The sequence below is a fragment of the Corvus moneduloides genome, chromosome 3 (assembly GCF_009650955.1).
Source record: "Corvus moneduloides isolate bCorMon1 chromosome 3, bCorMon1.pri, whole genome shotgun sequence".
Taxonomy (NCBI): domain Eukaryota; kingdom Metazoa; phylum Chordata; class Aves; order Passeriformes; family Corvidae; genus Corvus; species Corvus moneduloides.
The window spans coordinates 91435502-91448027 of record NC_045478.1 but is presented as its reverse complement, the minus strand read 5'-3'; the positions used below and the strand labels follow the sequence as shown (position 1 = coordinate 91448027).

The 12526-nt window shown below is 42.7% G+C and overlaps 1 protein-coding gene across 2 annotated transcripts in view; it reads left to right on the top strand.

The window, feature by feature from the left end:
- Positions 1–12526, top strand: part of KCNK17 (potassium two pore domain channel subfamily K member 17) — a 30723-nt gene that overhangs the window by 2349 nt on the left and 15848 nt on the right. The window contains exon 1 of one of the 2 annotated variants that reach the window (XM_032102746.1): positions 2314–2526. The exons of the other annotated variant lie outside the window; for it this stretch is intronic. Coding sequence (XP_031958637.1) covers positions 2314–2526 — 213 coding nt within the window. Of the gene's footprint in view, positions 1–2313; positions 2527–12526 lie in introns of those variants that run through there. 2 annotated transcript variants of the gene reach the window in all.

Sequence of the window (12526 nt, the reverse complement as noted above, 5' to 3'; positions counted from 1 at the left end):
TTTAAATCAAGCATATGGCCATATTGGAAGAGAAATGAAAAGGATACTGATGCCCTCTCCCGTGTTACATAAGTGATAGAAATTTCTTGCTCATCTTGTCAATTTTTCAAGGTCTTGAAAAGCTCCTAAAGGTCATGCACATCTATAATCAAGGTTACTTCGAGATACATACCGGGAGCACTGGCCCAGTTTTTGACCATGGTGGACCAAGTGCTTTCTGGCAGCCTTCCTCTAATAAAAATGTAATCATCAAATACCAACTGACCAGCTAAGAAAAGTAATGTGGAAGAACTGTGCAATCACAAGGACTTGCCATGAGCCAGAGGAGCACACGAAAGGGACACTTTTGGTCTAATAACTCATTTTACCAGTGGTGTATTTCCACACACAATGGAGAACACACATGCTCAGCTCCAGGCATGGAAAACAGCACTTCTGAAGCCTCTGAATGTGGCTCTGCAGGCTGTGGCAGAAGCAATGGCCCAGGCAGCACTCAACTATGATGTGGAAAAGTAGCACTTTGTCTTGAGCAGCTACCACCTGCAGTCCAGCACAGGATATGAAGCAAATGTCCTTCCAAGCTTACACTTACCCTTTTAGCCTACTCAACAAGCCCTCCTTCATCCTCAGATATACATGTTGTCCTTCCAGACAACACCGAAGTATCATTGGCAAAGATTTGAGCCTTTCTCTGGGGAAATGTAAATAGAAGACTGACAGACAAATGACATTTCTGAGCATACTCAAGGAAACAGCCATTTAAATATTATATGATTCTGTAAAGGTTTGTTGTGAATCTTGATCTCTTTCTTCCCAGAGTCCTTCTAGTAAGCGCATGCCCGATTGTCCTGCATTTTCACAGTATGTCTTGTAGATAAAAACCCTGAGTCTCACTTGTAATTAATTTTATATATCTTTAGTATAAACATTAAATACTATATGTTTAGTCCATAGTGTTTCATCACAGTTATACTCAGAGCTCTTTGTATAAACTATCTGGGTTTAAATGCAGCTAAAATGTCAAAATGTAGCTCAGATGTGTCTATTTTCTGATCTTCAATGAAAGAGGCAATGAGTATATAAATACTTTTTATTATCTTTGCATTTTTTCTTACTCATGTATATTTTTATAGAAGGTTTTCTTTATATATATATATATCATTCCATTTTTTTCTTTAAATATCATTGAGTATTGAACACCCTGAAAGGCCGAATTAAGACTGAGCAAAAAGCAGCGTAATTTTTTTTTTTTCTAAGACTGCACTCCATACGATATCTTTACACTGGAATTGGTCTGGCCTTTGCATATTAATTTTTGCATCTTGCCAGTGAAACCATGTGTTTATACTAGTCAGTTTAAAGCACATCCCAGAAAACCATGAACTAGCACATTACCGGAACAGTTCCAGTGTGGCAATACATGTTTGGAGGCTGCCTTACTTGTAATACTAGGTACACCCCCCTAGCAAAAATGATCACAAGGTAGTGTGAGAAGACATTACTCTCTAACAGCGTATAAAGTCATCCTGTGCAGAAATTTACTGGGTTTATTCCCCTTTATCTCATATTACGTAACAAAATAGATAAATTAAAAGGTTCTTACACACCTAAAGCAATTTGATTATCTATTGGTGAGAGAACAGAAGGGAATATTGGATGCAGTCTTATACAAGAAAACAGAGAAGTCTCAGGAACTACCTATATGAAGAAAGTAGTGCTATGTTTCACAGGTAAACCACGAACTATAAAAAGGCTCTGAAAAAGCTGCTACCTTTTCACTTGTTCCTATCAAAGATTTGTTAAGTTACTAACACCTGTTTGCTGCCTTTTGCATTAGTTTAGCAGCTACGCGAAAGAGGAACGCAGATTTGCGTAGGACGGTAGTGTACTGCTCTCTAAGTAGTGCTAGCTGGGGAGGGAAGCACTTGGCTCTGCCCTGTCGGGAGAGGGACTGGCTAGCATCCCTCGGAGGGGCGAATGTGACTCGGTGCTGGCTCCTACTCAGGCACAAGCGGCGCGGAGCAGGGAGCCCTGGGGCAACCTCACGCTTCGGGACAGACAGGTGGGAAGTGGAGCGGCGCATGAGAAGGACGAGGGTGGCGGGGTGGGGTGGGCTGCTGCGGGACGAGCGGCTGGACCACCACCACCCTTTCCCGGCTCCGGGCTCCCCTCCACGCCGCGGAGAGTGCGAAGGGGCAGGCCGGGGGAGGTTCTGGGGGCCGGGCGCTGCCGTCCTCCCGCGGGCCGCCCCGCTCCCGCCCCCGGCCGAGCCGCTTCTTCAGCGCCGGGGGCGGCGCGGCGGCAGCGGGGCCGATGGTGGCGGCGCGGCAGCAGCGGCGGCGGCGCTGGGGGGTGCCGGTGCTGCTTGTGGCCTACGTGGGCTATGTGGGGCTGGGCGCCGCCGTGCTGCAGGCGCTGGAGCGGCCGGCCGAGGTGCAGGCGGCCCAGCAACTCCTCCGGGAGCACTGGGAGCTGCTGGCCAACCACACCTGCCTGCAGGGGCCCGCCCTGCAGCGGCTCATCGAGGTGAGCCCGGGCGCGGCGGCGGAGCGGAGTTCAGCCCCCGCTGGGGCTGCGGGGCAGGCGCTGCCTCCGGCCCGGGGGGCGAGAGTGGGGCGGGAGCGGCAGCAACCGCGCCTCCAGCCCGAGAGTAACTTTAAAAAAAAACCAACAAAAACCTCAAAACTTTTTCCCTGTATCAGTGTATGCGTACACATCATCCTGCCCGAAGAAGCCGCCCACGGCGTGGGAGAAGCTCTCTGCGGGCAGCCGCCTCGGTCGCGTTGCTCCCTGCCCGCGGGCGGCCCGGGCTGCGGCCGCCTGTGCTCCCCGCTCACAGCGAGATGCTTTCGTTCTCCGCTGCCGTCCCTTGAGCTGTGGCGTTCGCGGGTTTTGAAGTACCGCCGTCCTGACCGAAGGCAGGCGGCGGCGGTGTCCGCTTACGTGACAATTACCTGCGGTTAATTACAGGTGGTTTAGGTTTGCTCTTGCACTTACTAAGCATGAGTTACAGTCTGTGACGTCTTGCGAGTGGTAAATTCTAATGGGAAGGCTTTGTCGTGGTAAATTTAATTGGTGTTTGTACTAGTGTCAAACTTTTTTCCATGTTCTGCTTGTTGTTTAAAGGGAAAGTCCTTGAGTCGCTTAAGTTATCCTTGAAAATGTTTCTGAATATATTTACAGGATGGTTGCAAAACGTAAAGCAACAACAGAAGCAGTCTTACTAAAGTACAGATGGTTGTGTTTTTAGATACAGATATGAGTCAAGTGACATAAATGGGTCTCTCTTTGCTCACTTTTTGCCTGAAAAAGAAAAAAAAACAGGTTATCGCAGTGTCTTGAGTACTTTACCCAAACCCTTTGATTTCTGTAGGTGCTGGTAGTCGAGTATGTACTCCTTGCTTTGGTCAGCCTCCCTCAAACAGATGTTGCCAAACACAAAGAAAACCTGGGGCTGGTTTTTTTGTTTTGTTTTGGTGGGTTTTTGTTTGTTAAAACAGTGTATGATGGTGACTGAAACCATCACTGCAGTTTAAAGAATCTGAAAGCGACTTGGATATATACTTCCTTTTTTTTTTTTTTTTTTTTTTTTCCAGCAGAGAGAAGAATACATAAACCACCAAACACAGTAATCATGTCAGGTGTTTCAGCAAGGCTCTGGCAGACAAAATTATGCTGAGTGTGACTATGTCACGCTCTCATCCCTTTACTTTCTGGATGGTATATCCTCTGTTGGCAGTCAGTAGTACAGTGATCATGTGCTATAAATTTGGACTTTTGTAAGCTACCGTAGTAACCACTTTTATTATTTATGGTGTGTGCTGTGCTAGCTGTGGAATTTAAATAGAGAGATGTGAGAAGTATAGCAAAGACTAGTCTAGCATTTCATAAAGCTGTGTCTTAGCCAAGCTTCGTTCAGCACTGGCCCGTTGTGTAGTGAGCACCTGGCATGGCACTTGCCCAGGGGTTATGAGGGCAGGAGGATTTGATGAAGGATGGTAACAAGGTGCTAGTAGTGGAGAGAAGATAATCACAACTAAATAGGTAAGAATGTCATTCTGACAGTTTGTTTTACTGCAGCATGACCTCTACTCATTCTTGATACCCTTCCCCCTTGGAATAGGGAAATAGGGCAGCCACTGAAATCCCTTTAGACCAGAGGCTGTCACAATATGCGGTGTGAGTACTTAATTGTGACTGAGCTAGCCCTTGATGGGAAAGTTACAAATAAGCTTTGTTTCATCTTATGGAGTATTTGTGTGTGCCCTCGTGATCTGAGAAAACATACTCTGAGTTTGAATGACTTTGTGTGTTATTTCGAATAACCTTAACACTGAAAAATTAATCCTAAAAAATCCACAGAACTGATCCTTTCCTACACTCTTTAAATTCAAATTTCCTGTGCAGCAATCACTGGCATGCTCTAGGTGTGCTCAAAAAGAAATGTTTTTCTGTGCAGTAAATTGTTATTGCAGCACATTGCACATAATCAGGCAATGTCATCACTGGCTCTCTTCAGATAAGAAACTTGTATTCTAGATACACAGCTGATTATTTGTTAATTAAGAAAGACATATAAAGAGTGTTTGTGAAAACGTAAAGCACTGTGTGAATTTTGATTGGCATGACATTACTGGCAATTCCTCATTGTTTTCTTACAGCTCTTTCATTCCAGATAATCCTAAACTGTGTTTATTTTAAGTGTACAGGGGCCAATATGAAATAAAATCCTAGTTTGCTAAGCAATGTAGAAACGTAATTTTACAACCTGTTTATCACTTAGTTCCTAGTTACCAGCTGGGAGTGCAAATCCGCTGTTCCAACCCTTGCGCAGATGGAGAGCAACAGAGAGCTGCAGCTTTGAGGAGCTAGCAGGAGAGCACGGGGTGAGGATGGCAGGAGGGAAGCAAAGCAAGTGAACTGTGCTGTAGGAGCAATTTCTGTGACTCGGGTCTTTTCCAAGGAAGAAGTCATTTTCTAGTTAAAGGAGAGGACAGGAGGAGCTGAAAATAGCAGACTGGCAGCAGAAACAGAGCAGTGGAGGAGAGTGTGTTAGAAAATGTGTGACATCTGTGGTGGTGGGTCCCTGCTTCCTATAGCTGGATTTTGTTGGGGCTCTCTTGCCTGGAAGGATTGGCTGGCTCTTCCCCTGTGCGAACAGTTACACGTTTCCCAAGTAGTTGAAGGTAGCACGTGCAAATGCTTTACATGTAAGCGAATAAACAATGCATGGTCTTGTGTTTATACGCACGCGGGGCACAGTGGAGGCACTGTGGCCACAAGTCTCTCTACAGTGCATCCAGTGACATTTACTCAAGCAACATGGGAGTTCTCTTCGTTGACCCATCTAGCCCCAGGCTATTTTTCTGCCGTTGTATACAGTCTGACACGAACACATGCTCACGAGGAACAAGACTGGGAGCAGGCCATCCTCATGAGCCACTAGGCAACATGCAAAGAGGGCAGTATCTGGCCTTTTATTATAATTATGGTGGTGGTCTTTACATGCTGGAACTACTGGGTGTGAGGTGACATCAAAGGAAGTTCTCAGTGACAAGACTTGCAGAAGATGGCAGCAGATGCAATGATAAGACAGATTGCAGGTGGTATACTCTGAATACAATGAAGAAAAGTAGCTGGACTCAGCTGGGGAGAAAAATATCTAAGAGTTTCTGTCCAGGCAAAAATTATGTTGGTTCTAGATTCTGGAAGTGTCCAGAAAGTGAGGCTGCACACAAAGAGGACACCTTTTGTACAGTCATGTTCCTTAGAGCTGAGACCCGCTCTGACCTTTTGGGGTTGGGGGCTCCTAGACATGCTTCAGTGTGATGCACTTTTAGTGCATAAGTGCCTCAGATTTATTGCATAGTGTGATCATATATATATAGCTCTGGTCCAGCCAAGCTGTCCTCCAAACTTGCTTCTTTTCCTGCATCCTTTTGAATGGTTACAGGCACTCAGCTGCTGTACTCACCAGTGTCTCTTTAATCAGATTATTGGCTGTAGGGCAAAGCTTGGAACAGCATTTTTTGTATGTTACCCTATTACCATGGCATTCTTTTCATGCTATCCTTCCTTTTCCTTTTTTTGATAGAAACCTTTTGTTGTTATATACGTATTTCCATAGTACAGATGTTTCCTATATTTATTACATTGTTCTATTGGTTTTCTACTATATTTCTCGTATTAGCTATATAATGCTGTTTAAACACAGTTGCATTCATAAAATGAGAAAATGAAAGAAAATGAAAGCTGAGGTAATTTTTTTTTTTTTTTGGCCTAGAAAGATTTAAGGTGTAGTGAAAAGGACCTAATGCTAAAGGGCAGGTTATAAACTAAATGGCTGCAGGTGGATCTAGATACTGTTATCTCCAGAGTCAACAGCTAGAGGTACACAGAGAGTTTGAGTAGATGTTTACAAGAGCAGTGAGATCCCACATGACTGAAAGGTCCTCATCAATACCTTGGCTTGTACCGACATTGAACCAGCAGAGAATTGTGGCAGCTGTCAGGAAATAAAACCCTGCAAACACAGTTTACTAAAATAATCTTGCACTCAGATGATGCAACAGTAAGGGGTGAGCATCAGAGAACGCTTTCCAGCAGTGAGGGTCTTTAAGGAACAGCAATGGCTCTTGGTACTGTGGAGCTGTAATGTCTTTATAGAACCTGATTTAGTCAAATTAGCTTGTCACAGATGTAATAGGGTTGATGCCCTGTAATTTTTCTTTCCAGCATCATGCCTATCAAAATGTGCTACTACTTTGCTTAAGTTACAGCCGGTTCATCATTCTCCAGACCTGTTGATTAAATAGCTGTGGGTACCTTACCAAGAATGTGTATTCTGTGCTAATAATACCATCATCTAGCATACGTTTGACAGAAGTTGTGGAAGGTAAAATCATTATTCTGTAAGGCAGTAGGCTGGCATTACATTGTTACTCTTCCTGAAAGGTGGTGAGAAAACCTACTGATGACCTCTTTGTGGTTAGTTGACTCACCCCTTGGTGTTCTGGTAAATGTGGTGTCTAGTACCTGTGTTCAAAAAGAGAGAGGCAAGGAAAGGCACAGCAGCCTACTATATTATACCTCTGCCTAAAGAGATGTGTCCTTTTGATATTACCAAATTCCCCGTTACAGCTGGTCAGGCTTGGTGGGAAGTAACAAGGGAGTGTAGCCAGTTGGCATTGACTGGTGAGTGTCTCAATAACCTATTCCTACCAGGAGGGTTTGAAACCCACAACTAGCAGTGAATAGCTAAAGACTGGGGGTGCCCTCTAAAAAGAGAAATGGTAATTATGGTTCTTATCAGTTGTTGAAGATGTGGGTTATTTTTGTATGTACTTGTTCTTCATACTTGATCTTTTTTAATGCAATTAAAAGAAAAACAACTAGGGAAAGAAATCTCTGTTTTACAAGGATAATACAATGCGACCTTGCTGTGTTCTGTAGGTTATACAGGCAGCTTCTTTCAACAGGCCCTGCCTACTTCTTTTGCAGCCCAGCTGTCGAGTTACTGTTCTCATTGGGGTTTGGGAAGTGACTGGAATTCAGCAACGCTTTGTCTCATGAATCATGCCACAGATTCTTCCTTGATATAAAAGCTTAATTTTCAGAAAAAGTACTAGTGGCTTAGGGTAGCATTGGTACATTACTGTACTAGACTACATCTTTTACTCCTTTCCTGTTGGTGTGTAAGTCCAGATGAATTCTAGAAACTGTAGTGGAGACCCAGCTGTAAAGTAAAAGTGCTTTTGCTATCAGGATTCCTTTGGTTTTGAGGAACTGGTGCCAATTACATTAGCAAACATTTCTGGGGAGACAGGGGAGCAGTTGCTTGATCAGCTTTCAGGTTATTCAAGTGGTGTAAAGTTAAAAAAAACACCCAGACCATGAATTCAAAATAATTCAGCTGAGTGTTTTAGTTTTTTGGGGTTTGTTTTTGGGTTTTGTTTTGGGGGGGGGGGGGGGGGGGGGGGTGTGCCAGTTATGCTTTCAGGCAGAATTAAGGTAAGTTTCCACTCCAGGCAAAGGGATCAGAGCTCATAGCTGGGAAAGGTGTGATTAATAATCTATTTGTTAATTTTTTGGGAATTAATTGACTTTTGTCCTTGCAATCTGAGACCAAGGTCAGGGTTAACCATTTTCTTCTGATTTACAGCTGGTATTCTGTGAGGCATAAATGAATGTTTATATGCCAACATGGGACAGAATTTCCGGTGCACAAAGTTTGTGCGTTGTTTTCTCATTAATCTAAATGGTAGCTTGTTGCCTTTTGAACACCTTCTTTCCCTCCTTGATAATGTTGCAAAGGCAAGGAAAAGTGTCTGAAATGAGGTAAGCCATTTTCAGGAGGACGTGTATGCCCTGCAAAAGTTGATTTTTGTATAAGAATATATAAACTTCAACTAAATTTGGGAATAAAGTTTCTTACACCTGTCCACTTGCACATTTTTTTGCCTTCCTTGAGAACTGCTTTCAAACACACTTAGTAAATACTGCTTTTGCCTTTAAAGGTGTCTCAAGATTACCGTGACCTCTGGCCAGAATGCCACAGTTCAGAAGCAAGGGACAACAGCAGTGACAGGAGCTATAGTTTATAAAAAGGTCATTTGTATGACTCTTTCCCTGAGGGTTTCCTCCAGGAGAAAAAAAGTCAGGAATTCTTATGGATATACTTGGTAGGGTCATAATCTTTTGGGGATTTGCTTTCGTCGTTTTTGCTTAACTTGCTCATTTTGGGGAGAGCAGGCAGATTAGAATCAGTCTGTTTAATTATTTATATAAAGCTTATTTTTTACTGTAAAGATTATGGGAGGAAAGAGAAGCATAGTGTTCCAAAGAAAGAGATTGTGAGGAACATAGTGCCTCAGTTTACATATACACATTCATTTATTCTTTACTGCTGATCTTTTGAAGGCTGTATCCTAGTCACATGGTGTTTTGTCTCAGTGCAGAAGTGATAGATGGGATTTTTAGTTGGTGTGAAGGAGGTCAGATTAAATAATCGTCCTTCCTTTCGCAGTACTTGGTGATCAGAAGCTGTACTGCAGCTGCAGTCTGGTGGTGGAGGGGCCCACATGAAATGATAATCATGGAAGAGAGGAAGTGTGTAAGCTGAGAAAGCTGGGAGTTGCCCAGAGCTGATAACACAGCAAACATGGTAAATGAGACTTATGGGTATGGCTGAAGGATAGAGTGGCTCTGCAGCAAATAGAAAAGAATAAACCTACATTTTGTGGGGAGGAAGATGTAATACTCAAATGTCAAGTGGGAACCAAACTGTAGGTGTTGGGGGTGGGTTTTTGTGGTTTGTTTTTTTTGGTTTGGGGTTGGATTTTTTTAGCTAGACAGTATGAACAGAAGAGATCTTTTGAGTGTAATTCAAAGTGTATGGTTTAATTTTTGCTGGTATAACTGTAACTACATTGGGTTTATTGCTGCAAAGCTGTGTAGAGTGGAAAAACTCCAGTATTGATTAGTCACTCATCATCAGTCATCTGTGGAAGTCTAGCCCCAGAGCTGTGAAGGCTTAAAATTCAGGCTGTAAGAGTGGTTTAATTTTTTTTTTTTGTTTTTTGACTCAAAGAGGGAAACTCTGATAATGCTGTGTTTGGATGTTGCTGCAGAAAGAACCAACAATTGCTAATAAATGACAAGGAAAGAATGAGGTATTGCCATCCTAAAATAAGTGCGATAAGGGAGTCAGCAGAAATCTGCAGCTTCCTCACAGGGTTACTGCTTAGCTTGAATTCAAGGAGGGAATTCCTTGCAGAAATATGCACAAACCAGGCTTTTGTACTGGGATATAATCTAACAAAGCATGCATTTGCAAGCATTAGCTTATGACATTCCTAACTGAAACTTCAGAGCTTATACGTGAGAAAGGTGGAGCTGGAAGCCAAGTTTGACTATTCTGAGGCATGTTTTTATCACAAAAGTAACAGGACGGGTATCTACATTTTAAATAGACCTTATTGGGAGGAAATCATGCTGGTGTTCTAATCACCAGCCATGGCAGTATTAAGTAGCACCATGCAGAGCCTACTTGGTCAAAAACCAGAATAGCCTACTTGATGAGAAAATGTGGCAGCCTGCAAATGAGGTTTCATTGACCTGTGAAGGTCTAAGAATTTAAAATCTCAATTTATAAATCCTATAGGAATTACAATAATTCCCATGAAACTATTATCTAAAAGTAGTTTAAAATTGTGTAAGTATTGTCAGCTAAAGATGTCGTCGTCACTGTGAACTGTAAATTATCTCTTTAGAGAGGGGGAAATAAGTACAGAGAAGTGAAACTGTGGTTTTATGGTATACAGCTTGTCTGCCAGTAGAAACCAAAGAACCACTGCATTCTGTTTCTTTCTGATTATTTTAACACCCACCTGTTTCCTTTCTGCTCTTTAAGTTCCACATGACCTTTAAAGTTCCCAAAATACCAAGCCCAAGCTCTGCAAGTTCCGTATTTATTTGGTTTGAGCAGTTGGTGGTATTGAGGGGTCTTAGACCAGGCAGATAACTGCTTTTGAACACTGGATTTAAGACACTGCTTCTACTAGTGCCTTTCAATGCATTAGGTTTTGAGGCAGACACTGTATAAATCACTAGTCTAATTAAGAGAAAAAGGAAAACCCCTGGGATTTCACCTCAAATAATCATAAAGTAAAACTAAGTTTCTGGTTCTCAAAAAGGCTGGCTAAGGAGAATAAGCACTTACGATGCAACATGTGTGATTCACTGTACTCTTTAGTACACCATGAATCCACAGGCTAAAATGTACTTGAAGTTTATTTGAAAATCAGTAGCAGAGACGTATCAACACCTCTTCAATGGAAAAAGCAGGGAGAATTCAGCTGTTCTGCTAAAGCGTTTATCAGCTGGGTTTTTTCCTGTGCTCTCTAAAATTATAAACCATTTTTAATTTTTCTATGAGAAAGACCAATAGCCAAAAGCAAAAGTCTAAAGGAACATAGTAAATTAAGGAGAGTATTCACTGATATCTCCCTGAATGCTTGCTCAGCCTTCAGGACTTTGCAATCCAATGACTTCCTGTGCCAGAAGTAATTTCTGTGCATTAATAGCTATCTATAGATTTCTCTTTCATGAATCTGCCTCCATGGGCACATCTGCAGGAAGGCAAGCTCCATTAGTTCTACCATTCTCAGGAGAGTCAATCTTTAATTTTCTGTCATCATTGTTGCTATGTCAAAGGTTGATTTTAGATAGTATAATAAAACATTTTTTACTTTAGAAAAAACAAAAGCCTGTACTCTTATTTCCACCCGCTGTGAATCTTCCCTTTTAAGGGTGACATCAGTAGCTCTTTTTTCCTATCAGTAATGAACTGACTGTTTCTTCTGGGAATGTTCATTTATTCAAGTGGCTTTGATTTACATGAATATTCAGTGGTCCCCATTGGGCTGGCTTCGACAGGTGGGTGGGCCTAATGGTTAATGATGTTAGCTGGGTGTTTGATAACACAATTTAACAAAGAAATGCTAGAGGCTTATTGCTGAAGGGTCTTGGAGCCTACGGCAAGCATAGCAAGTGCCTCTGTACCAGAAACAGAAAACAGCTGGCGCAGGGCTCGCTCTTTGCCAGTGAGTGATGGTTACGTGGTACTTCCTTCCCCCTAATGGCAGTGCAGGTCACCATGCCATCTAGGGCAAATATTCTGGCCTGTCTGCAGAGCCTCAAGACACATCCTGTGCTTCCTGGCAGGAGGATCACCACTTGGGGCAAGTTAACAGTGACCCTGGGATGCTGAGTTGTTACAAGTCACTGCAAAGCTGGTGTGGGTTCTCACAACTTCTCAGCCTCTTGCTTCTAAACCAGGCAGAACAGAAGTGGTACGAAGATGTGAAATTAAACATTAAAAGGCTTGGCTACTGCTGCTTGTTCACATAATGTTTTTTGCAGGCTCTTTGTTTCCCTTTTCTGCATGAAGATTTTTCCATTTTCTTGGGCCAGTTCAGCCACAGGTTCTTGCAATCCTCTCTGGTTCTTAAGTGTTTCTGACTTTTAAAACATGATGTTGTGTGTAATATTGTCAACTGCTGAGCTTGTATCAGCAGGACATCAGGCAGGAGAATGGACAACAAACATGCTTCATGTTTAAGTTTTTCAAGTGTCTCTGATCCAGCTGATAATAAATTAATCTGAGAACTGGACTGTTGCTGTTCCAGCAGCTATATATTTGTTCAAGACTAACTACTTGGGACTGCAGAGATCACAGTTTACAGAAGGAAATTTTGAGGAAAATAAAATGCTTTTTTATTTCAATTTTAACTACTAGTTTCTGGAGAAGAAAAAAATAGGTCATCTGTATAAATTTCCAGTGTCTCTTGCCATTTGACTTACTTTGGGAGTTATTTTATGTTCGTGCGAACTGATTCCTGTCTAGGCCATTGTCTGCAGTTTCTTACACTTCTTAAACCAAAGGTCAAGTGTTGTCAGCGTGCACCCCATGCAACCTGACAAACCTCACTGCAGACACCAGACCTGGGAGAAGAGCAACGGGTGG